This window comes from Aquila chrysaetos, chromosome 3 (genome assembly GCF_900496995.4).
Source record: "Aquila chrysaetos chrysaetos chromosome 3, bAquChr1.4, whole genome shotgun sequence".
Lineage (NCBI taxonomy): Eukaryota > Metazoa > Chordata > Aves > Accipitriformes > Accipitridae > Aquila > Aquila chrysaetos.
The window spans coordinates 23,919,422-23,945,984 of record NC_044006.1 but is presented as its reverse complement, the minus strand read 5'-3'; the positions used below and the strand labels follow the sequence as shown (position 1 = coordinate 23,945,984).

Genomic DNA, 26,563 nt, shown 5'->3' with positions numbered 1-26,563 from the left:
GAAGCAGTAGGTACAGGAGGACAGCAGAACAGCACTGAGACCAGATGGAGCGTCTGGGGCAGACAGGATGGAATATGGGGAAAGACTCCAAATTGCAAGATGAAAGACTTGCAAAGGATCTCTCACAATCAAAGGTCAAATAAGCAACCATTTCAAAAGGCAAGCCAGCTCAAGTTAGGAGAATGCTCTAGGTCAAAGTATGGAAAAAATGAGAGTAATAAAAGAAGTCACGAATGAGGGGGATTGTTAAAAGGGAAATAGAGATAAAAATAAAAGACAACATAAGAAGGAGGAATGGGAGTTAAGAGAACAGCAAGTAACAATATAATGGATAGCTTTTTTAAAATAACAAACATTTTCTAAGTTTTTAGAGAACTCAATTAACAAACAACCTACTTATCAACTGCTTATAAAGTTCCATATTTTACATGTTTGTTCTTAAAAAAACCCCCGTGTTTCAAACAAACATCTTAATATGTAAAGAAGACTAAAGGATTACATGACTATAGACTCCCAATTTTCTCTACACAACCACAGTGGTTTCACAGGTGCAATGGAAACACATATGCTTGCACCCACATATTTTAAAGTTTGGTCAAAGTGAAAAGAACTGTGTACCTCAGTGTTTAAGTGCTCATTACATCATAAATATGTAACAATAAACAGATCCCATTTCCCTCCTCAACAGTTTTCCTGTTTAACTTGCACTTGTTTAAAGAAGAAATTTCTACAAACTTTCTGTTTGACCACATTTGTACTTATTGAAGTGGAAGATGACTCCTATGCTGAACTTCAAATCAACAAGAACATCTCTTGATTTTAGAGTTACAAGGTTGACAGTAAGCCACTGACAAAATTTATTCCGTTTGCAAATAGTTATCAACTACCTGAAATAGCTCCAAATGCAAAATGTCTTTCACCCAGGCTTTCCCATCATCTAAGCTTCCCACTACACGACTTCAGCAATATCATCTGCTACTCAAATGACGCCTGAAACTCTCTAGCATAAAAATGTTATTCTTTTTCTACAACTTTATATTCCAGTGCCGAAACGTTACTTTGAACAATTAATATGACCTTTGAATAGCTGTGCCTCAGAAGTGTGTAAAAGAGGCTTTCAAGATCAGAAAGAGACACTTAATGGCAAGTTTTCAGCACAGCATGTGAAGACTTAGCCATGAAAAACACTTGCTTGATTAAATCCCTGTGCTCTGCACTGAAAAAAAACCCCACTTGATAAAAGTCTGGTCTCCATCTCTCCAACTAAAACACTATCCTTTTAATCATTCTTTTTTCTTTTTTTCTCCCCTGCTTCTCCACACAGTGACATTAGTTCTTCTGCCAGTGTGATGCCACTACAGGCAACGGAGTTTCATCACTGGAATATCAGACACACAAAAGCAGAGACACAATCGCTTTTGGTACAATATAAGATTATGTGAGCAACAGACAAACAGGTAAGACAACAGAAGTGAGTTGTCAACTAAAAATAGTAAAATGGACTGAGATTTGTCCTTTTGGTCCTGAACAGCAGAAGTGTGTCAACTGAAACAAAAAGAGATGACATTTCTCAATCCAAACAGGCATGTTTAGACTGAGCTACAAGCTACACAAACCCCTGGGCACAGAATCCCATGTACATGCTCTCTCACAAGTTGTAAAATGACTTTTTAGAAAGAAATGCAGCAGACTGTACCACTGAAAAAAATTTGCTGTGTGGTCACTGAACTGCAAAAAAATCACTCAAGCTCATCATTTAACTCTATAACCATGAAGGTTTGCAGTAACACTTGGAATTAATGAAGAAAGAGAAATCACATCACTACCAAGTGAAGTGAGCTGCCGATGACAAGCCAGCAACCTCTTGTCAATCTCAAAATGTGTTTTGTTATTTTCCCTACCATTTAGATCATTAAGACTTACAGTGAAAAATAATTTTCCATGTATTCCAGTTACTGATCTTGATTAAATAAATAATGTCTGGTAAAAAGTTTCCATTAGGCTGCTATCATGCTTGAATTAAGGTGAATGTTAACGTTCCTATTCATACTTTATGAGTATGACAAAGATTTGCAGTGCATTAACAGAACTAACTTAACTCAGAAATACAGAAAAAGGGTTTATTAAATGGTTTGCAAAATAGCACAATGGAGCCCTTCCACCCTGCCAAAAAAATATAACCTTCTGCTTCTCATTTGTGAGCTGAGCACTAGTATATTAGCACACGTATAGAACCCCGTATCATAAAGCAGTTCACTAAATATATATAAACAGGATATTACCATATTTTCTCCAAAGAGAAAATATATCCTAAAAATCAGAACCCTTTTACAAATATGAAAAATGCTGCTCAGCTGACCACTGCACGTGCTCTTCAGTGCTCTGTGACAGATTTAGTGATAACCCATCACCCCAGCATTTCCAAAGGTAAAATGAAATGGGAGGGACAGCATCTCCCTCTTCTCCCAACCATTTTCCCTTTTCCTTTTGTCAACTTGCCAGTTAAAAAGAATATCTGATACTGTCACCAAAATGCATCTTTATCTTTGGTTACTGTTACTGCTCCTTATTCCTATAGGAACGACACTCATTCATTAACAATTCATTAAAACAAACCACCTTTAAAAGTGGTCTGCTTTTAAAAATAGCAGATATTGCCAAGGTATAGAAGAGAAAGACCCTCACCTTTACCAAAAACTACCTTGCTTAATCCCTTTATCGCAGCACAGCAGCCTGTTCCTAACAAGTAACATGATGGAGGAGTTAGTATCTTCTTTATTTTTACAAATAAATTCTCAGTTACAGACTAAATAGCAGTACTACAATTTAGATTTGACAGCACTGCAACTTGGGAAGCAACTGATTCATGTTAAGATTAAAGGGCTGTTCATTGTTAAAAAAATCTGATAAATAAGCCTCCAGCTACCAAAAATATGGGAAAACCAACAGTAAAGAATCCTGGGTAAACAAAAAAAACCCTAAAAAAACCCCCAACCAAACTGGATGGAAGATTTTGGTCATTAATAAAAGAAAAAACCTATTTTTCAAATGTCTTGTTTTATAATTCATTATTTGTTCTAAATCTGCTCCATTCTTACAACTTCCCATTATGTAGCTCTGATCGTAAAACTGGTTTCTGTTTGTTTTTTAAGAAGGGTACACCTTCAAGCTACTTTCATGACTATTTTCATTTTAAATAAAAATAATATTTACAAGCTGCATAAAAGTGTTTATTTGTTATAAGATCCACCAGGCTTTGTGAATAACATGTAACTAGACTAGACAGAAGTAATTTCCTAGTTTATTACTAATAATTTTATTTTTAGCACAGTCTTATGCTATCCAGAAGACAGACAAGTTACACTTGATACTTATTAAAAAGGTGATAAGGAGAAAAAGTCTGAATGGATTTTTTTTAAAATCTATTTGGGAAGATTAAACAGTCTTTAATCTATTATTTGCCTATTTTGGTATTAAAGGCCATGTACCACCTCATCTGGGAGTATAATTATTTGATTTTCAGAGGTTTAGAGCTAGACCAAGGTACATTTCTAAATTAATTTGAATATTTGTATTTCAAAGGCCCTTAGTTTCATGCTTTATTAGCTACAAATACAAACGTCATGCAGTGTCTACATTTTAGAGCATGAATATCTTTCTTGCAAAAAAGTAGCCTTGTATCAATGGTTTCCTTTTTTATTTAATTACAAGTAGGGTGACTGATTATCAGTGGTATGTGGATAAAAAGAAAATTTAATAGGTAATGCTCTATCTACTGTTACAGTTTTATGCATGCTCAGGCAGTACACAAGAATGACAACTTCAAAACTAAACAGAAAAATATCTGCACAAAGAAAATCTACCAAAGATTTCATCTTTTTTAATGTACAGAGCAGAAGGGGAACATTACTCTTATGCAAAAAATTATATCACTTGGAATGCATGAATTGAAAGGACTGAAAAATGTTGGCAGAACGAGCTACCTTCTAGCAGAAAGTTACAGATTGATAATACAGTGGTGAACTGATGGCTTACTGGGAACATGCATTCAGTCTGACGACACTCCTGAGCAAAAGAAAGGAAAAATGTTATATGCTCTCCATCTCTTGTTACTGATGATATGAATCTTTGAAAATAATATTGTCTAATTCCCTTGAAAATCATGTTTAAAAGAAGTGGCAGGCAGGTTGCTATGCTGTCTGAGATGGTATTTTGGAGAAATCTGATCACCAGGAATGCCCAAATTATTGTTATCTTAAAAACAAAACATAGCCACGCGATGGTTGTTTTTTTTTTTTTTATCTTCCAGGTGTTTTTAATGCCTAAGACATTTCTTCCATCCTCAAACTGCAGCTTTTAAACCCTGGATCTGACAAACAAATGTTCAGAATAGAAATGTTCTCACTCATTATTTTATTAAAATCTCTCCCCAAAATCACACCATTTTCAAAGTGATTTAAAAATGTAACATTTATTACTTGAGGCACTTAAAATACCTACCTGTTTCAGGGAAAAAATATCAGATCACTATTAGTATTCAAAACTACTCTAAAGCAAAGTACTTACAGAGCTATTTCATGCATTTAATTATGTTTTTAGTTTGCTTACATTTTCTGTTTAGGAGAATAGTTTTCAAGTGTCTTTGTAACCTGGCTTTCTGAAATGATCTAATTAGCTTTTAATAATGCCTTATTTGCGATGCCTTACTGGTTAATTAATTTCACTGACTGCTAAAACATAAAATACTTTTACATTTTGATTTGTAAGACAGAGAGAACAATGAAAAAAAACCAGATAAATAAAAGGAAATTTCTAGTATCCCAGACACACTGGGATTTGTTCATAATAATTTTACCAAGCAATAAAACTACAACTAGTCTTCATATTCCTGGACAGGACTTTCTTGAACACCAGACATGACTTTATAAGCAGCCAGCTTCTTCAGCACAGCTACATGCACTAGGTATTCAAAATGTACTTTTTATTGTTTTCCCACTTTTTTTCCCCCCTTAACATTTCTAAAATGGTAAAATTTACTTAAGTTTCCTTCACATCATCTAGGCATATACTCTAAGCTGGCCACAGAGGACAGAGACAGTTAACATAAAAGGTTAGCACGTTAAAAAGGCAATTCACTGCACGCTGAAATAGGGATCTAAGGTAGGGCAATGGGTTCCCTGAAGCATGTATTTGCCAAGTACTATGCTCTAGCACAATGAAGAAGCACAATTAAGCAACACCAATGAAATTAAATTAAAAACAAAGTCCTGTTTTATACAGTAGTCTTGGTTAATTAGACTAACCCTTATAAAAAGTGTTTTTCTTGCACTTTTCATAGGTGTCACTAATGCTGGTGGCTTTGTTTGCGTTGTCACAGTATTTTGTAAGCCACTCATTTAGTGCCATACAAGTATAGAATAATAAAAAAAATATTCCTTACCTCAAAGAGCTCACTTTTAAGATAAGTACCTGCACAGCACAGTGCATTGCTGTGCAAAGATGCTTGAGTTAGCCCAGAAGCAGTACAGCTAAGGCAGCAAGATGCTCTGCCCAGCCTAATCAGCCTTGCAGAGAAGCAGGCATTATCAGCCTGGAAAATATACTCTGCTACAGCTTAGCCGTTCCGCTTCCAAAGATAGCTCTTTCATGGCTAGCTCAAATATCTGTGCATTGGGAGATCATGTAATACGGATATATTTCAGGCATGATACATTTTTTGCAATAAAAAACATACCTTTTTCTAATGGTTACCATTCAGGTCACTCTTACTCCAGTTAATAAGGCAGGCTTTCTAGGTAAATAAAACTTAACTCATAAGCTAAGGAGTGAAAACTCCAAAATTCATTGTGTTTTGAGAAACACTTTTTAGCTGTTTCAGAATCTTACCTTTCAAAAACACAAACTATGTGCCCCTAGAGCTTTTTAAGTATTTCAATTACACAACTGTTCAAATGGACTTAGTTGTAGAGTATCAAAGCCCTTTCCACATGTATTCAGTGTCTTGAAAGGTCATTAACCAAAACGTGATTTACTAGAAAAGTGGAGGTAAACCTCAAAGAACAGGCACAGAGATGACGAATGACTTTTCCCTGTGTACTTATACTTCCTGCCATGGTCTTCAGTACTGCCGGTTCTTCATCTCTTCTTCAGAAAGGAAGGGTTAAACAGAAGTCCATATACAAAGGTGAATTTTCTCAATTTTCTTTAAAGGCAAATCTGCAACATTCAACTCCTGTGTTCCATAATACAGCCTACACATATGATTTCACTGTTTTCAAGTATCACTGTATTACACATGCAGAAAATCTCTGAGATACCAACAGTTTTAAATATAAGAAAATAATTGCCAAGAACATGTGCAGTGAACCTTCCACAACATATCTTTTCTTTTCAGAGCAACTTTTTGGCTACCAAGAAAACTAAATCTTACTAAAAAGCCTTACACTGAAAAATCCTGCCATACATATGACATGACGAAATATGGTTTTTTAGATGCAAGACATACAAATAAACAACTTCACCTTCAAGATTGAAGAAAACATATGGCAGGTCTCAGACTGCCAGAAAATTAATCCTTTTCAGATATATAATACTGTTATAAAAATCCGAGATTAGCATCTCCATCACTCTATTCAAAATCATATTAAGGTGATAAGCAACAGTTATTGGTGAGAATATAAAGGTAGTAGCTGACTTTGATTCAATGGTAAATGCAATAACCTCACAATTGCTTCAAAAATTAATTTCTTTTTTATCTTGAAAATGACATTAGCTTATGTCCGATCACATTTGGTAAGGTTTTTAAAGTGAACACCTGATTCTCAAGCATTAGTGTTTTAAATAAATTTCTGTTTTCCAAAATGGTCATGATAGCAACACCTATGAAAATGCAGGCTTATGCTTCGAATTTAGAATAAAATAACCAAACCACCTTTTCAAGTTACAAGCTTTAAAACCTTGAGTATATTATAAAAACATACACATTGAAAAAAGCACTCCTCAAAACATATATACCTTAACACAAAGGCATGCTGTTTCATAAGTATCTATTTAGACTATTGCCTAATTTCTAACACAGAAAATTGCTACTTTGAAAGTGCTGAAAAAGCAGAGAGAAAAATCCAAGTGCAAAACTGAAATTACTTTAAAGAAAAGAAAGATTCTCCTAAACCTTGAGATTATCAGATGATATCAGTATGTCAAAAGTGAGAGAAATCTGATAAAAAGCTTGAGAGAAGCTCAATTTTACAGTTTAATAACTTAAACCGGTCACTTTCAAATTCTTCTATATTGTCATAAATAAAATGGTGAAATTCCATATTTTTCAATGTTCCATCATACAATAAAATAAAGCAGCATCCCCTTAAAAAAGAAAATCTTACCCTTTCCCATGTAAAAGACAGACCTAGTGCATCAAACTGTTCCCTCATGTGTTGAATATTACTGCAAAATAAAAAAAAAAAATTAACTTAAAATATTTCTATCATGTGATCATATTTAAAATCAGGTGCTTATGAAGTTCTGAGAAATCAAAAGCACTAGTTAATCTCTAAACGTTATTATCTCACTAGCAGTCAAACTCAAGGAACTGTCAGAATACTCAAATAATAATTTTAAAAGTTCCTAGTGCATTCTGGTTCAATTTCAATGGCTGTGTATACAAGACAACAATTTTTCTTCTCTTGATTTGAGCGTAACTGAAAAGCAAATACGGCACTGCAGTTTGAGGGAAACGTTCCTGAAGCATCACTTCTCATTATTTTTAATTACCTTTACTGCAGCTGAGCCAAAGGACCCTCTGAAACCTTCATGATGCAGCAGAACGCACTTTCACCATCAGTTTAATCCTGCTTTCTTCTGGCAATGCTATCCTGGCTGTATTTTGCTTTGGCTCTGGCGATCATGTGGCTATAGGATGAGTTGAATCAACTTACCCATTCAACTGAAGACATGCCCTATGAAAAGTTCTCCAAAACAACCCCACAAGTTTTCTTGCTTCCCTCTAATCAACGGGCTGATCAAACCAATATGGTGGCTACAAAAAAGCTCAGCCAACACAAAGGAGGTGGTGGGAACATATATCCTGGGAGGTGACAAGGAAGTCCTAAACTTCTGGTGGCAGCACAGCTATAAATAAACTTAAGTCAACTGCAAAACTGTAGGGCTGGACCTTGCCCCAGATGGACTATATTAAAAATGTGAAATAAGATACATCAGAATATACAGCGAAGCTTTAGTTTGAAAAGGTACTAAATACAGTTTACCAAAATAGCCACAATTACACAATATTAACTAGTGACCTGGTGTGAATTCATTCACATACTTTAAAATTGCTTAAAATTTTTTGTGGACTTTTAACTTTCTACTAAAATGCATTATGTCAGATAAAGTATCATCCATCCTCCTTCAGTGGCTAATCTGACAGTCATGAAACCAAGCATTTAATTCTGATCCAGAACGAACTTGCACTGCTGAATAACTGAGTAATGCAAGTATCCACTACTAACAGTCGCAGAGCCCCAGTTACGCTAGAAAAAGCCTGCCTTTTCTGGTAAGGTACCTTTCCTGGTATGGGTATACTAGGAAATCCTCTTATAGACTCACAGCTTAGACTGGGACAAACCATACTTTCAGTAGTACTGCTTATATTAAAGACCCACTCAAAATGAACTGTACCAATAAAAAAAAATTTAAAATTTGAGTGTATTTTCACAAAGCTTCTGCCACTACACTAACTCTTACTAACAAAAATTTCTGTGTGTTTTGTGTAAGTAACTCTGTCTTCAATTCGTTTTATGTTTTTTCCCTAAGTTTGAGAACATAAGAAGTAATAGTCAAATGGAGTTCATTTTAAATCCCTTTGTCAGAAAAATCAGGATGCTCTGAAATTTGGTTGCTCACTCCTGAAACAAGTAAGCTGGAATGCCTACAGTGTCCCCCCTTTTACAGGGGTGGCTGTCTCCGCGCCAGGGATGACTAAAACGCATCAGGCTGCTATCACATCATCACAGCATCATGTTCAGTTCAGTCATCCCTGCTGCAGGCATGAGAAACATTCAGGACAGTGACAGCAGAGAAAAACAGGAGACAGCAATTACTTCAGTGGTCAGAAGTTAAACTGCCTGTATGATGAACCAACTCCCTTCCTTAGCATCAACAAAAAAATTGGGTATGTAAATAATTTTCCTATTTGGATGTTGTTATAATCAGTCCCAAAGGTGATGCACTAACTTTTTTCAGTTTGTTGTTATAAAATTGTTATCTAGCTCTTAAAACTAGACAATCACTCGTTTCAGTATTAAGGCAATTTTCAAAGCAAAATTTTCTTCCAGTATAAAACATCTCGTACTTGTAACTACTAGCTAAACTGCTTTAAGTGTATGGAACAATACACACCTATTTACAAGAAAACAGAAACAGCACAGAAAGTAGCAGAAAAGAAACAGCTCAGGCTGTGCCCTGCCACAAGCTTTTTGATATGACCTGGACAAACTGCTAAGATGAGATAGGCTGAGCTGATTCAGTTCTTTGCTATGGCACAGTCTCTGCGCTTTTCTCCTGAGCCAATGCAACTCAGGCAGATGGCAGAATGGCTTTCTTCTGAGCTGGCAAGCCAAGTCAGTTCAACACAATGTCCTACAAGTGCCAAAGCTAGTGTAGTAGGTGAGGAGGGACCACGTAGTCAAGAGAAGGGGAGAACACTAACCCTTTTATAGTCAGCAAGTACTTAATGTCAGCCTCGTTGTCTCAAAGTGACAACCTTCACTTCTCTCTGCCTCATTTGTCGTGTAGGCAAGGATCACAGTAACGCTCTATCTGGTGAAGGTTCCATCAAGATAACTGAGGTAAAAACGAGGCACTCGGATGTAACAGATACATAGATTTGTTTTACAGCTGAGCTTCAGTAGGCTTATTGAAGGAAGGCAGAAATCATCCATTTACTGACCATGCTAAAATATATCTGATAGCCCACAACACACTGTGCACAGTGATTTTTCAGACTCTCTCAAAAGAACAAAACCAGGTTTTTGTGTCTTGATGGTAACTGGTTCTCACGCATATTCTTATCTAAACCATACATGGAGGAAATTTAAAAAAAATTAGCATAACTAACTCAGAATTTGTGTGTAGTGCACTCATGCCTTCTCCCTAAGTGAAATCAGTTGCCATCGTATTTTAGTTGGAAAACTATCAAGTATCTCAACATGGGACCAGAAGCATGAGAAAAACTTAAAAGAAACAGCATTACCAAAGGAGGAAATGGATCAAGGTCCAAAAAGATACTACAGCTAGATTAATGCATCCAGAGCACAACGAACTGCTTCACTTAAGATTGGTTTCTGAGTCATTTATAGAAATTAATGTTTACTTACGTAACTTTCTACTCATTTTAAAGAATATTAGGGGAACACAACACCCAATTCTGCGGCCTGAAGCCCAAAAATTTCAGCAATAATGGCTGCTTATCACTTTCCAAGACCCAGTCTCAAATGACACAACTATCTTCTTCCTCTTTTGCATGGTACTGAAAACTGCTAGTATATCTAACCACATAGTTCATAATTCTCAACTGTGTATTCTATACTAAGATTTAGCTCACCATAATGAAAGTCTGATTTATTTCTTGCTCACCAATTTGGGTGTTCAGGAACTGTCACTCTTTCAATAGTCTACCTTTTTACAATTTAAAAGTCATTGAGATTAAAACCTCCCGATACATTTTTTTCTTTTTTTTTCCAAACTGAATGATCTGCGCAGTCCCATAAAACATCAGCAAATAACCCTGGTTCTTTCTGTACCGTCTTTCTTCTACACTGGTTTTGCTCTGGTTTGCTGGTTTATGGGGGCCACAGTACAGGTATTCACAGTGGAAATGCCATATTACTTAAATTCATTAAAAACTACCTTTGTGTCCAGCTTGCAGGGTGAAGCCCATGTTCAACTGCAGCATTTTCTGCTGGTAAACCAAATGCGTCCCATCCCATTGGATTTATCACCTGTCAGCAAAAAGGAAAAACACAATCTTACATAACTTTCTGGAATGGCATCAGCAACACACACAGGCCTCCAAATAATGAATGGTGTTTTGCATTTCAGCATTTGTTTTGCCTGAATTGAACCTCTTTAAAACATGCCAGCTATGGCTAGGTCTGTTTTAAAAGATGAATACAAAGCATACTTGCTATCTACAACACGATGTTAGAGGGAGCCTGAAGTATTAAGTATTAAAGTAAACCCTCATGACTATTTCAATACCAGGTTGACAATGACAAAAATCAATGCTTTGTAAATTTGTGTCGTGGTCAAAATTAGCAGTTGATGCTACTGCTAAATAGAAAAAAATATTCATTCCAAAGAAGGAGAAGAAGAAAGCAAGTAAAACTAATTGCACCAACTGTTTTATAACTGTACCAGATGTGTAGCCTACTATTTTTTCTCTTTTTGTTGAAGAAAAAAAAAAAAAGAAAAATACCGTATGATAACCTGAAATCCAACAGATAAAATGAAGAGGGTGGGGAAAACCAGTTTAGTCAAATTTTACTAAAATATCTTTTGTAAATATAGACTACAGGCTGACAAATTGTATTTCGTGACCACAAATAAGTAAAGGGGGAAAAAAATGTTTACTACAAAATATAATAGATAATTTCTGTTGAAATAGTTATGTATCTTTCCTATTAACATGCAAATTATTTAGAAAAATAATCTAGCAATACAGTAAGTATTCAAAAAACCTGTTTAATAACCAGGGAAAGAAAGGCCAGTACTTAAGATGCTGTCATTAAACACACTTGTATATTGGATACTTGATAAAACCAATCGCATTTCTTACACCTACAAATGTGCTATAAATTCAATAATTATGATTAAAGTTACACAAGTTTAACAATAGCAAAACATGATTGAGTAACATTTTACAGGTTGTAAGAAATCAAAATTTTTACCCCTTAAAATATGTATTTATATAAAGAACTTGTTCTTTAGTGGCATGTAAGTAAACAAGCAGTAAGAAAGCAAGCCCAGCAACACTAATCTCCTAAGCTATCTCCATGTGAAAAATCTGCTCGTTTCGGAAGCGTAAGAGCTACTTTTCTCACTGGCTTGAATTATATTTATTCTTCTTTGCCACAACCTTCCAATCCTCTGACTTCAATGGATTCTTTCATAAAAAATATTTTATATATGTGTTTATAAAGGTGCCCTAGGCACCAACTCAGCGTAAAAGCAACAGCATTTAACAGCTGTGACTCCTCAGCATTCTCGTTTTCAATACTGAGCTAAACTAAACCTGCTGTATATCATTACTTTGCTGCAGCAAAACCAAAGGTACTAACCTGTCAACAGCTGTGATTCAAGCCACCACAGTAAGCGTCCGTGCACAGCACATTTTTGATATACAAATCTAATAGAAATCAGAATGCTATTCTGTGTTAGAAGTTTTCCCTATTATCAAACAGATCATTGTTCCTCACATCACAGCATCAGAAATAAGAGTCCTAACTCCTTACTTCCCCACATTATAGGTGTTACATAGAAAATCTCATTTGGAGTCTAAACCACTTGTCAACACGCCATTGAAGCAAACCCCTCCCCAGCCCTTCTCCTCTCCCTCCCCCGAAGAGTAGTCAAAACTATTGGTATAAAAGAGAAAAAAGAAAGGTAAACTTTACATAAACTACAAATCTCAACAGAATTTTTTAAGGACACACTAAAATATTAGTTTCTGCAGCTGAGCTCTTTTTGACCACTACTATTGCTGACAACCTGTCTCTGGACAGAAATGATGAAATAAACCAGATTTTTTTTTTTCATGTATAATACATGTTTTCTCTTATTTAAACCCCCTTTGTTTAGACAAATGCCCTACATTTGCAACCCTACAAATGCCGCCTTTTACTACAAGCTGATGCATATTAAGTGAGATTAGAAAAACTACTCAATTAATTTTTGTAAAATTCAGCTTCAGAAGATCTCCTGGATATAGATAAGCACCCAAAAGCAAAGCACAATCTCATTTCTCACACTCATGAGCAAAAAGATGTGGGAAGAACAGCTTCACTACTGGCTACAGACTCCCCCAAAAGACTGACTGATGCTCCAGACAGCTAATGTGCAGGCATTTTATCACTGTCCCATCAGCACTAGCAGGAGTTATCTGCTCACACAGATCTTCCTAATTCTAGCATGTATATTAAAATACCATACAGTGTATTCACTTATCACATTCAAAAGACAGTTCAATTTAAGAACCAACAGCATTCTTCAAGTTAAAGGGCTGAAGAAGTATGCTAATTCAAGTTTCAATCAGAAACCTGAATTTAAAGAGACATTAAAAATATCCTCAAATTAATCTCCAGGATAGATCTATTTATGTAGTTGCTATAGAGATGAATGTAACATGCACAGTGGTTTAGAAAATTATTTCAAGTTTATTGTCTCTTTTACTTCTCTACCGTGAATGGATTTGAAAGGTTTGTGAAAGGCATTTGTCTAAACAACAGGTCAGCTTCTGGCTGGAATGTGTGTTACATATCTACAGTTAAAATGCCACAGTCGCCACACAGGACTTGGCATTACATCTTAACTCTACTTAGACAACATAAAACACAAGACTGAGATTAACTATATAGTTCTGGAAAGCATAAAAAACCTCGACAGACATGGAAGAGAAGAAGAAAATATACAACTAACATGTCAGAATTTGGCACAAAGAATAAAGGAACAGTTCGGCTGTTCAAAACAAAGGAAAAATAGGAAGAAAGCAATTTTGAAGACCAAAGGGTATTCCTTACAGCTCCTTGATGGTTTGGCCATAGGCTCGAACTAGCAGAAAACACTGCTGCTCACTCCAGAATTACAGATGAACAGAAGAAAAAAAGTCATCCACTTTCTTGAATTTCAATCTGACTTGATTGCTTCTGACAGCAGTCTCTAAACCTTATGCAACTGAGGGATCAATTCTGCTCACTAGAGTGACCGTTCTTCCAAGCATGGCTTCTCTGTCCAGATAGTATTTTCTCTAAGCCGCAAGGAGAAAGAAAAACAAATAATGAACGTATCTTGCAAGACAGCAGGACTGCCTAAGTCTAAGGATGCCTATACCTGGTAAAAGAAGGCAGGTTATAGTTTTCGTCATTTTAAGATGGCAGAAGCCAGTACTACCACCAAAGGCAGATGTGTGTTTCTGGTCTTCACAAAGAAGTGGACAGGTAAACTCTTCCTGGTTAAAACTACTAGGTTAGTTTTGAACACAGATTACGTGGCTTAAGATCCTCAGAAGTTCCCATGATCAGGCAGGATCAGCTATGAAAGACTGGCATTTTCTACCCCTCAACATACTATGTTTTGCACAGGAACTTAAAGTCACAAGGAAATGATTAATTAGGGTGTGGAGAACAAAGCACTTGGTAACTACCACACTGAGTGGTCTTTTCAGGAGCAGATTATTAAAACGGAAAACAGTCGCATCTTGAAACATTTTAGATCGCAAAGACTCTCACTTCATATTAGCTCGAAGCATCGCTTTCAGAATCATTTCACAGCATGGTCAAAAAAAATCTATCGATAATGACGGCTAGAGCTCTTAATGTGACTGTGGGACAAAGCAGAGGAAGACACAGTAACTCCATGAATTCATTTCTGAGATCTCAGCTCTTCCTCTGAGAGGTTTTTCATCTATTCACTGCTGTAACAATCAGCCCATCGCACTGACGTTAGTAGGCAAGATCACTAAGTACTCTGTAACGCAAAGCTGACAAAGATCTCATAACACTCAGTTCCATGCCTCTGTCAACATAACTAGGACGGACAATTCAGTGAATTTTCCTTAATGTTTGTAAGGAAACAAAGAACTTGTTTGCTCTCCTGATGTGCTCAGTAGCTCTCAAAACTATGACCAGGGAGCTGACGTATCTTTCCTACATCCAAATCAGTGTATTCTAAATTTTAAGAAAGATAGCAGAATCAGTGTCAAAAATGCCTGTAAATAAATATATTTCAGAGAATGTGTGATAAGAGAAGACAACCAAAGATGAAAATGAAGAGGCTTGCTGACAGATTAGTGATCTGAATCAATACAGCAAAGTCTACATTCCTGTCTCTATTACAGCCCCCTGACACACTCGACGTGAACTAACCAAGAAAGGCTGACAAAATAGGTGATCCGTAGTCAAGAGTTTCAGCTGCCAGAGAACACCCTTGGCTCCAGCAGCAACTTTCTGTCATCCTCCTTGCACTTATCTCACAATTGTGCAACCACAAGTGAGACAGTAAGGACACGTGGCTGGAGAGAGGAAAGGAGAGGACAGCTGCCCCTTCCACTGGCCACCTACAATGAGACTGAACATGTTGAAAATCGGATTTGTAAATTGACAGATTACAGATACAACACATTTTAAATACAAGACCTCCACCTGAATGCAGCCTAGATTGTCTTTTAAGCGTACTAGGTAATAAACACCAATACACAACTGCTAAAAATTACCATCACCATCAAACAAAAAAACCCCAAGCAGACAAGGCACACCTGGAAATAGATTAAAATAATGAATTTCTGACTAGTGCGTATATTCTAGCAAGGACTATTTCAATGCTTCTCTGCAACAGAATGCTGCATATTAGCATTCTGATAAGGCACTTTCAAATTAAAAAATAATCAGCCCATGAAGATTTCTATTAAAACCTAAGTCTGCTTATAAAATGCTCTCATTTATTTCTTGTTCTCACAAGATACAAAATATGAATAATTATTCTATGTCCACACACTACCACAAACGTTTAGAAAACAAAGGTGTCTCTCACCTCCTTAATCTCACACATTCTTGTCTAACATAATTGCATTTAAAATAATATCTCATCTTCTCTTTTTCTTTCAAAATGAAACAGAGTGAGCTCATTAACACCTTCAGTACTTGCTACTGGAAAACTAAATTTAAGTAAGATCCAATTCACACAGGATAGGACACTTGTAATACTTTCCACTTGGTTTATACCACAGAAAATAACCTGGCAAAAGGACACAACAGCCTCACACAAAAAAAATGGTGGAAGCAGCTAATGATGATCAGAAAATGGAACTCTACTGAAATAATTCATCTTACTGATGAATGAATTGTAAAGTTTTAATTAAACTTGCCTGTCTTTCTTCAATACCATTCTCTTTTGCAATTTCAAGAATATTAAGATTCACTGCTGAAAGGGAAAACAATTAATGAAAATACATCCAATTTAAAAAAAGAAGACATTCTGGATAGAACAAAAACACTCTTTAAGTCATTTGGGGATATTGTGGAACTATCACTGACAATATTCCAATCCCACCTATCAGGAGCAGTCTAAATATAAATTAAGAAATCTGCTCCTAGTGTACAGGAATTTCACCCTGAATTGTCCGATGATCGTTCTCATTTTTGTACAACTCACACATGAGACAGCCTCGCTGTGCTATCAATTTCAATTCAAAATTTTATTAAAAAGGTATCACAGGAACTATTGAACTGAATCACTCTCTGTTTACTGATTGCTAAGGGAATAATTCTCAGTCCTCCGAGAGGCACAAATTATCCACTTTGGAATTTATCAAAGACATGATAATGATAGCATGATAAAGTAATGGTAAATACTTTTTCCCCTGAGCAGCAGCAGACTGGAAATCTGCCATGATGAAAATAACCATGAATATCTCTATAATTTGAACATGGCACTCTCAAATAATGAATAGGAAATCTCTTAACATCTTACAAAACTCCTACATACGAATTCACAACGTGCATGTAAATTCACAGAGAAAACACAACCAGAAACTGCACTTTATAGTTCTGGATGGGTTTATTAATAGATACAAATTTGTAATTTAAAATATATAAATTACTTTTTCATAGCATTTTAAAAGAAATTGGTTTGTAATAAGATCTGTGACTAAACTCTCCATACACAAAAATTGTTTTAACTGCACTTCAAGAAAAATGTTATCCTTAACACATTTTGGAAGGAGACAAGCTCAGTGCATTCATGCTAAGTAACCTATACGGTTTACAGTTCCCATGCAAAGACTTCCAACTTCATCTTCAGTAATCAGAACGTAAACAAGTTATCTTATAACAGATGTACTCTACAAATCATTTATGCAGCAACCCAATCCAAGTGCATGACAGCGTTTGTTTCCCATGCACTGCCTACAGGTCCTCGAGGACTACTGGAACAAGACAAAGCTTCACTGGTCAGCTCTTCAGGTAAAACAAATGGGACTTCACCACCCATCGGCACAATCGATGTACTGGCCCTATATCGATACAACTCCAGTGATTACCTCCGTACTGCAACACACAAATTCATGCACCCCCTACTGAAAACTCTGCAAAGCTTACTACTCATTAGTACACTGAAAAAGTGACTGACTACCTATTGCAACGTTACACTTGCATTAGATCCCACCCTGCACAGCATTTAATAAATGACTAGCCAGTCACGTATTGCAGAAAAGGCTGCTTCTCATTAGGTAATCTGTTTGATTGCCCATTTTCAGTGTCGTAAGTTACCAATATCATCTATGGCTTTATGTTGAAGCAGTATTTCTTCCAAAAACAAGGAGGGGATAAAAAGAGCAAAAGTATTTATTTTTCCCACTTAAAATGCTGGTGAAGTACAGGTTTCTGGCAAGTATCAGTAGAATTCAGTGCATATTACCTCTCTAGAATATTTTAACTGAAACAAAATCAGATCCTATCCAGCTAGAAAACTGAAATACTAATGTTGCAGTTTAGAAAAACAAAAAAACAGCATCCAAATGATTTAACACTTTCCCAGTTAAGATTTCAAACTACCTCCAATATGAAGAAATTACACAAATGCATTCCAAAGAATGGTTCCAATTTACTAAAGGAGCTCTAATCCCTTTCTAAAGGCATTCAAGCTTATCCTTACTTAAGTATTACAACAACAAAGCCAATTCTTGCCTGCTCAGATTAAATCAATATGAAACTAATTTACTATTTTCTCATGAAAGCATTCTCTTAAGAAAAATATCTCCACCTTACTGAACATACACTACTGTCTTACTCAACCATATATACTAGTCAACTATGTACACACCATATATATTTTCCCTGATATTTTCCCTCACTGTTTATTAGACAACAAATACACATTGCAGTGTGAAGTTTTCCCTGGGAACTTTAAGTGTGAATGTTTTTGCCTCTATTTTTCATGGTAACAGCCCATTATTCCTCGTTGCCTTACAAACACTTTCAACCTACCTGTATCACTTCTAGCACAGTTTTATGACTTCCTAACCAGGGTCAGTTCTACACCTGTATGTAGAGATATAGTTCCTAATATTATTTTCAATTACTCTTCCTTTTTTTTTAGTTTGGAAATGATGGAAGAAAAGTTTAAACAACATTACTACTCCAAAGTCTTACCCTAAACTTGCCTTGAATACCTGAAATGTAATCACTTCTACTTAGAATTTTGACTTGGGAAAAATTAGCAGTCCCTGAACTTTCAAACATGCAATATTAAAGCTGAATTTCCGGAAAGTAAAAAAAAAAAAAAAAAAAAAAAAAAAAAAAAATCAATAGAATAACTTCAAAGTTATGCATACTAACATTTTTTGTTTCTAAAGCATTCTTTCTTTTTATGTACTGAAGAATTACAGTAATTCCCTGAATACACGGGAAAACATTTTTCTTGGGAATATCTGATTTTATGTATGATAAGACATAACCATGTCATAGCCTACAACCATCACAATAAAGAAATTTTAACAGAATGTATAACTATGACTATGGCCAGAGAAAACATCTAGAGGCTGATAAATTAATTGCGAGGAGAAAATCAATTATAAAGGCTTTAATTCTAAGTGATGGAGAAATTAGCATGGCTAATAAAGAAAAGGTTTTTTAAGGCAAATATAAGTTCCAACAAGTTAATGTACATCACTAACACAATAGCTCTCAGTCTGACATACTCAGGAAATCATCTAAGAGATCTTTAATGTCTCTTAATTGTACATGAAGGTTAAATTCTTTGGCTGCCCACCTTTAGTCATAAATAGATGTTCAAAGTGATTAACACAACAGAAGATACACGCATTTATAGAAATTCAGCATGTTCTACAGGCACTCTAATACCTTCAAAGTAATTTTTACATGAAATATAAAAATAAGCTGAAATGCAAGATTTAAAAACTTTGTAAGACTTTCAAAACTTTCCTGGGAAAAAATAGGCAATCATGGAAATAAAACTTGCTTTCACAGTGGCTCTTGTACTTCATTGCAACTATATTATCTTTTCATTTTCGCCAAAGCTAGAATACTTCCCTTGTATTCAAAAACTAACACCTACAGCATGTTACTGGACGTAGACAATTATTTTCACTTTATTTTAGCTAGTACAAGAGGGAGCAAGTTTTCATCTTTCTGAACAGAAATCTAGTATCTCCAGTGTTACTGATGAGAGATGGCTGATGTCCTGAAATGACATCTCCAGTGGTCTTAACATCAAGCAAGAATCAACAGTCCCTTCAAAAGCCTAGTTAGCACAATTTTTTTATTGAGATCTAAGCTCTGGTCATTCAGAGAAGTTAGGAAAGATGAGTGTTACAACAGACATTGGGGTTTTTTTCTCATTTAAAGTCTAAGGCAGTTATTTCTTTTTCCTGTAATTTTAAAAGCATGAGAATGCATTTCTGTAAAGCAGCAGCACATATTCAGTGCATGGTATGTTCATCACTGGCATAAAATACACAGTATTTGGAAAGGCAGCACACTGAATAATTCAGTGACAATACCTTTAAGAGTCTCATGGATGGTGATAAATCCAGGAAACGCTACACTTCAACAGCACTTGTAGCAAGGAAATTGCACTTAGTACCACAACCAGCAACTAACATTTATTTCTCCATTTCATTTTCTTTGTACTCTTTTGAGGTTCTGATTCCTATATTCTTGAGCTGCTCCTCCTCTCTCATACGTTAGAGAGAATTCCTTTCTGAGTCTCATCCTAGATTCTTGTTTAAGGCTATTTCTTTCCTTCTGTTCCCTGCCCCAAAATTGGGTATTCTCTTTCCGTGCTCCTCCATCCTACTGTTTCCAATTCTTAACATTTTCCGCCTACCAAATGTCTTCTACCTCCTTAATATGGTTGTCACTCAGGCTGCAATTCTCTTACATCCTTCAAATTTTACCCGCCAGCCTTTACTGCAGAACACCAATTAGGATCCCACCTGTAGACTGCAGGGACTCTCAGCTCCACCTTCTACCTACCAGAGAGAGAGAAGGGAGCAAGGGAAAAACAATGGCAGGCATGGGGCAGACTGGGAAATGGAGGAATGTGGAAGGGAAAGTGGGATTTCTCCTTGCAGATGCAGCAAGTAAGTTAGTCTTAGCCTACCTGGTAGGCTTGCACCTTCAGAAGACAGCGTTTTGTATGTATGAGCAAGGCTGAAAGAGGCAAACCAAGGGGTCAGTCGCTACAGAACAGAAACTTCTAGTTTCTTCTTCCACATGATGTGACGTGCAACATGACCCTGCTCATCTGACTTGTAGCAGTCATGCAAAAGGGTTTCCCTCCCAGCTGGCACAGAGGAGCAGGATGTCCCCCTGAGTCTGACAAAGGACATCGGTTCTCAGGAGCAGAAGAGGTGAAAGGAGTTGACTTCTGTAGTGTCTTTTTCTCTTGCCCACTACACCTTTTCCTCCCCCATGGCAGTAGGGTCTTCAGTCTCCTCTCACAGAAACGGTGGGGCCCACAGGTCTCATCGACACTGTGCCATGCAACAATAAATTCATTCAGGTAGCTGATACAGCATTAGCTGTATCATTTGAGATAGCTTCTAACAATTTGTTATCAACAGTGAGTTCTTAACACCACCTGTTTTCAAAAAGTCTCAAATTTCAATATTCCAAGCTTCACAGGTCATTATCTATGCACCTATAGCATATATTCCAAATAAACCTTCACCTTCATGGCTTTTGGAAAATACTGATTCCTGACCAATTACAATACTAAAACATCAAAAACCAACCCAGTCCTACTGCCCATCTTTTCTTACCTGCATCCCTCTCATTTTCTGGAACCGAGCTACTGCATCACTGATGGTGTAGACACGAACATGGCCCATGTGAAGCTTTCCAGAAGGATATGGGAACATAGAAAGCACATAAAATTTTGGTCTTGATTTCTAGAAAGAAATTTTTAGAAAGTTGTAACTACATGAGTTAGCATTTCACTTGAATACATGCGCACATTATAAACTACACGGCACGATGAAGAGAAACAAGGTTTTGCTGGAACTGATCCAAGTGAGCACCGACAAAGTTCATCGGATCAAATTCTTTGGGGCTGTAAATGGAGATGTTTTACCAGACTTTGCTGCCATCTCATCAATTTATATTGATATTTATACAGCACTCGAGAACTATGTTTTTCATTAACTTTTACTCAACAAAAGATACATTAACGTAACTGCAGCTTAACAAATCACCATTCCCTACCATAGCATCTGTAACTGATTATCTATCCGTTCCTAATCTGTCCCACCAAAAAATGAAAACATGACAGATTAAATTATCCTCTTAACAGTTTAAACAAGTGTTGTACTTTGTATTTACAACAAACATGGAGCTCACTCCTGGCCAGTTGCTTTTTGTCAGCTGAACTGCAGTAACTTGCTGAGTGACAAACTCAATCATTTGCAATTGCATGAACATCCACTGAAGTGAAACCGTTCAGTTCTACTATGTATGCTCAGATCCAAAGACATCTTGCAAGCAGTACCTTGCATAGTGAAAAGTAAAAATTTCATTTAGTTAGGTTTGAGTAAATGGACAAAAGTTACAAAGAAACCAAACATTATCTCTTTCACATAAATTATTCTTAATACATCTTGATTAGCATTGAATTTATCATCGATACATGCTTGGTAAGTTCCCACAGTATTTTTTTTTATGTTAATAATGAAAGAAAAAAATTATGGGCAGCTTTTACTATTCTGAACAAAACTCTATTCATATTTGTCAAGTACTTCTTCTTTACCACTTATGTCCAATAATAGCAAAATCAGAAATAATCTGAATACTTCATTGCAGCACTATACACTATTTGCCTCTTAATACGAGTTATTAAATCTACTTCAACTGTAAGGATAAACAAAAATATCATTAAAAATACAATTTAGAACTTAGCATATGTATGATATATATATGACACCTATGTATACATGTGTCGTCAGATATAAAAGACACAAGCCTAACTTAATGCTTTCCCTGCTACCTGTATGCATGCACACCATTTTCATCTCAGGTTTCTTCCTCAGAAAAAGCAAGCCTCTTTTCTCTCTTCGTCACTTTGATAGAATCAGTTTTTTGTTGGAGAGGGGGCACATTTTAGGAAAGAACAAACAAACATGAAGGGGCACAAAAATGGTTTTATACCTATGTGACTGAGCATAATTGAGAAGGCAAAAAGAGTCAGAGACCGAGATTACCACTGTTTTCAAGATCTTTTATTGCATGGGAAAACTTGTTTTTTCTGCAAGTCACTCATTATTCCTAGGACACTGTAAAACAGAAATTATTCTTGAAAAATCATCTTCCCTTAACATAGATTTTAATGAGTCACAGTGTGTAGTGTAATAGATTTGCAATAACCATTGGGAACAAGAACTTGAGAAAATTGTTTACAAAAGTTACGAATATAGATGTTTCTTTTAATACTTTAAATAATTGATTCCTAAATGTGGTATAATATACAAAGAAAAAATTGATTAAACACTTCCTAAATTTACAAGTTCATACTTTGCTTATCACCCTGTTTATCCTCAAGATTTTTTTTCTTATTTTACCACCTATTTCATCAACAGTTTTTAATAATCTACTATCATAAAAAAGTATTTTCCCCCAAAATGTAATATACTTCTCATCATTATAAGCCAACTGTACTAAGTAAGTTTCAATTAATTTCGCTCTGAGAAAACAAAAATATCAAACATATAATTTCCAAATTTCTCATAATGCTTACATCAGTTTCTGAAATTCTGCAGACCCGATCCTTTAATCTCGGGAGCCACCAATTTTCAACTCTTTTTCTTGTCTCCAACCCATAGCTTTTTTCCCATTTCCCCGTCTCACTGTAAATAGTTCTGACACAAGGAGGAACCAGTCTTCTCTGCCATTTAATTAATCCCAGGAAGCCATTTAGTTGCCTCTTCAAACATGAGGAACAAGTGCCAACTCTCTGACAAACTGACTGCATTCTTAAGGTTATGATATCTGAAAAAGACAAAAACATGTATTTCAGTCTGCAATATATAACAGGAATTTAGTGGTTATTATGATTATACAGAAATTTGGTAGCTATGAAACATATTTTAGCTTGATTTAGATTACTTGGCTGTTTTCCACGGTACTTGCATTTTATTCCCATGTGTTTGAATTATAAAAGCATTTATTTTTTAGCCAAGAAAACTAACTGTGGCCCTTGCACAAAACAAACCTCTTCTGTTAGATTTCTTCTCTAATAAGATACAATTCTCACATTCAATCTCCCATAAAAGCAGGATCAGTCAAATGAAGGTTCAAGAAGCTCAGTTGCCTGAACAGAAGATGGCTAACAGGGTGTTAGTAAAATTTAGAATGAAGTAGGGAGAAGAGGAAGTTGGATGAAATTATCTTGCAAAACTACTGAATTTGTCATCACTGAAAAGACATGGGGGAGGATGACTATAATTAGTAGATTTCAACTAGACATTCTAAATTGACTATTTTGCTAAGGGCTTCCTCGTCAGTATAGCTTCCTGCAAGAACTACATGAGAAACTTACACTGTTCAGACAAGATATAATTTAACAAGTCAAGCAAGTAAAGCAATCCAGTTCTCTTTCAACTAAAAATCCAGTTAAAAGAACTCCTCATACACTTTAGTGTGAGTCTTCTAAAATAAAACTACTCCGATTTGAGAAAGATCAAATAGCCCGCATGTTTGGGATCAGTCTCAGTAAGATATTTACTGATTTTACTTCCTACAGTAGGAAATACAGCATTAAAAAACCACCGCCTACTCTGAGATTTCTTCTTCATCTTCACCCCCAATTCCTTTTTTAAAAAACTTGTTTCTTTATTTACATCAATATTTCCTATCCTCTATGGTTGTGGGGTGGGGTTTTTTTTCAAATTTTGGCCTATATATGTAACTGTTGTACCAAGCTAGCTATTCAGTCTGTTCATAATTTTTCTTGCAGTTACATCAGTAAAATCTCTGTGTAGTGAAACCTTGTATAAGAAACAGTTTTATTTATGTATTTCCCATACGATAGCAACATTATCAGTAGAAATAATTGCTATACCACCTAAATTAGGTCCCCAGTAAGCTAGTGGGAGTTATACTTCCTTAACATTCACCACATATGCGTACACAAGCCCTCATTGCCTGTCTCATTACACACCTACAGAATTGCACCTCTTCTCTCTTACTTATCAAGCAGGCTCTTTTAAACATTTTTTCATTTACATACATGCCTTACATTTACATACTTATTTACATACACACCAGCACTTTGAATTTTTTGTTGCTAATCTCTAAAATCGCTCATTTGTCATTATGACAAATCCAGGGCTGAACTCAGGATTCCCAGTGCAGGTACACATGAGTTATTCAGGAGACACCTAACTTCTCCTCCTCCATAACCTTACACTCACTCACTCAAAATTAGCAAGAACATTTCAGTACTTCACTGTTTTGCTTATTCTTATTCATGATTTCCATATTACTTAGGTCTTATTTCCATTACTTCAATTTATTTTACAACAGAAAGGAGCACTTCCTTATAGCAGGCCACTTTCAGCATTGCTGACTTACAAAATACATATTTTAAAACAAAACAGTTACACACATGCGAATTCTTCACCTGCGCACAGCTGAAGAGAAACCCACCTGCCAATGTCATGTCTGCCAGGGCACATTTGGGTGATCTCAGGCCCTACGGGTCACACAAGCAGTGGATGCAAGTGAGAAAGGGACCACAGCCTGGGTTACACAGCGTTAGAGCAAAGCTCGTTTAAACACAGGGACTTCCAGGACGAGAAAGAGATCTGCAGTCTCTTTCCTGCTCCCAGACCCCCTCACACACAAGATGCAACGATCAGCAAGCCACACACTGGGCCAAGCAAGGACGTGCAGCACAGAGAACAACCAAATGCCAAAGACATGGCACTACGTGATTTTGCCTTTCCAGACAGGTGTGCATGGGACTAGGACAAGAAGGATGCTCCTCCCCGCCCCAGTTAAGGGCATCCCAGGCCAGCACTGTGTGGCTCTTCAAAGGCGCAGGTTACCAGCCACAACTGTCCAACTCGGGCAGGTGTGCCAAGAAGGGAGGAAGGGGCTGGACTGACAGAGGAACAAAGGTTGAAACCCTGCTTTGGAAAGATGGAATAAGCACACAGGACAGGGGACCTTTACTGCATTAAGGTACTGAAAATTGCTTGGTAAGAGCCAGCACATTTCAGTCACTCTGGAAGTGAGGCAGGCAATCAAGTTCCTTTCTTTACCCTGCGGCTCAAATTTGAATTAAAAAAATCAAAACCTCCCTACACTCCTGCCCCCCCGCACTTTAACTAGCAAAAGCCCTGGTGGGGGGATGGCCGGCTGCTGGGGCAGCAGGCACGGGAGCAGGCAGCTCCCTCGGCGGGAAAGACCAGTCACGGCGGGGCGGGAGACTCAAAGAGGGGTGCTGCGGGTCACCGCGCCGCCGGCACGGCCGCCTGCGAGGGGCTGCGGCGGGGGCAGCCAGACGAACGGAGCGGGCCGGGGGAAGCGCGGAAGGCGCACGGTTGCAGGCACCGGAGGCAAAGGCCGCCCGAGGGGGAGCGTGAGGAGGAGCAGAGACAGTCAGCAGTTAGAGCCGTTGGCCCGACAGGAGGCGAGCCCCGCGCTCGCGCCCGCCGCTGAGGGACCGTTACCTGCGCGCGGGAGCCCGCTGACCGCGCCTCGCGCGCCCTCAGCTTCTCTTCCTCGCCGCGGGCGCCGCCATCTTGGTCTCAGTTTTGGCGCCGGCGGCCGGTACGGCGCGTGTGCCGCCTCCGCCCCGCCTCTCGCGCATGCGCCGCGCGGCGCCGGACCCGCCGGGGCTTTTGCGGAGAGGGAGTGGTGCGGCACGGCTTCTCCCCGCGGGTGGGCGTGGGGAGTCCAGAGACCGGTTGGTGGCCAGTCCGGCCCAGTCCTGATCCGTCCTGCCCAGCCCAGCCTACCGTGACCCGGCCCGGCCCGCCCAGCCCAGTCAAGTGCCTGAGGCCGTGCCGCGCGGGTCCTGGCTCTCAGCCCGAACCAAAGTGTCTGAGAGCCGACAAAACCTGAGGAAATCTCCCGCGTTCCGAAGCCCCGAGCCTCACAGTAGGCAGGGTGGGAGGGAAGCGTGGGCCTCCGACAGGGCAGCCGTTCCGAAGGCTGCCGGGCGCCATGCCTGCTCAGGCAAGTTCCCCTGTGAGCCTGCACTGAAAACTTGCCCTGCAAAATCTAGGGCAAAAGTTGAATTTCAACAGCGGTAGGCAGTTGTTAACATACTGGAG

The 26,563-nt window shown here is 37.5% G+C and overlaps 1 protein-coding gene across 2 annotated transcripts in view; it reads right to left on the bottom strand.

The window, feature by feature from the left end:
• Positions 1 to 26,087, bottom strand: part of LARS2 (leucyl-tRNA synthetase 2, mitochondrial) — an 89,119-nt gene extending 63,032 nt beyond the window's left edge. Inside the window, exons 1-6 of one of the 2 annotated variants that reach the window (XM_030008647.2) lie at positions 25,958 to 26,057; positions 24,930 to 24,975; positions 23,020 to 23,270; positions 21,053 to 21,181; positions 10,906 to 10,997; positions 7,383 to 7,443 (exon numbers count right to left, since the gene is read on the bottom strand). In XM_030008647.2, coding sequence (XP_029864507.1) covers positions 7,383 to 7,443; positions 10,906 to 10,997; positions 21,053 to 21,181; positions 23,020 to 23,270; positions 24,930 to 24,942 — 546 coding nt within the window. In that variant the 5' untranslated portion in view covers positions 24,943 to 24,975; positions 25,958 to 26,057. Of the gene's footprint in view, positions 1 to 7,382; positions 7,444 to 10,905; positions 10,998 to 21,052; positions 21,182 to 23,019; positions 23,271 to 24,929; positions 24,976 to 25,957 lie in introns of both variants that reach the window. The other variant, XM_030008649.2, reaches the window with a different exon arrangement.
• Positions 26,088 to 26,563: the final 476 nt, after the last annotated feature.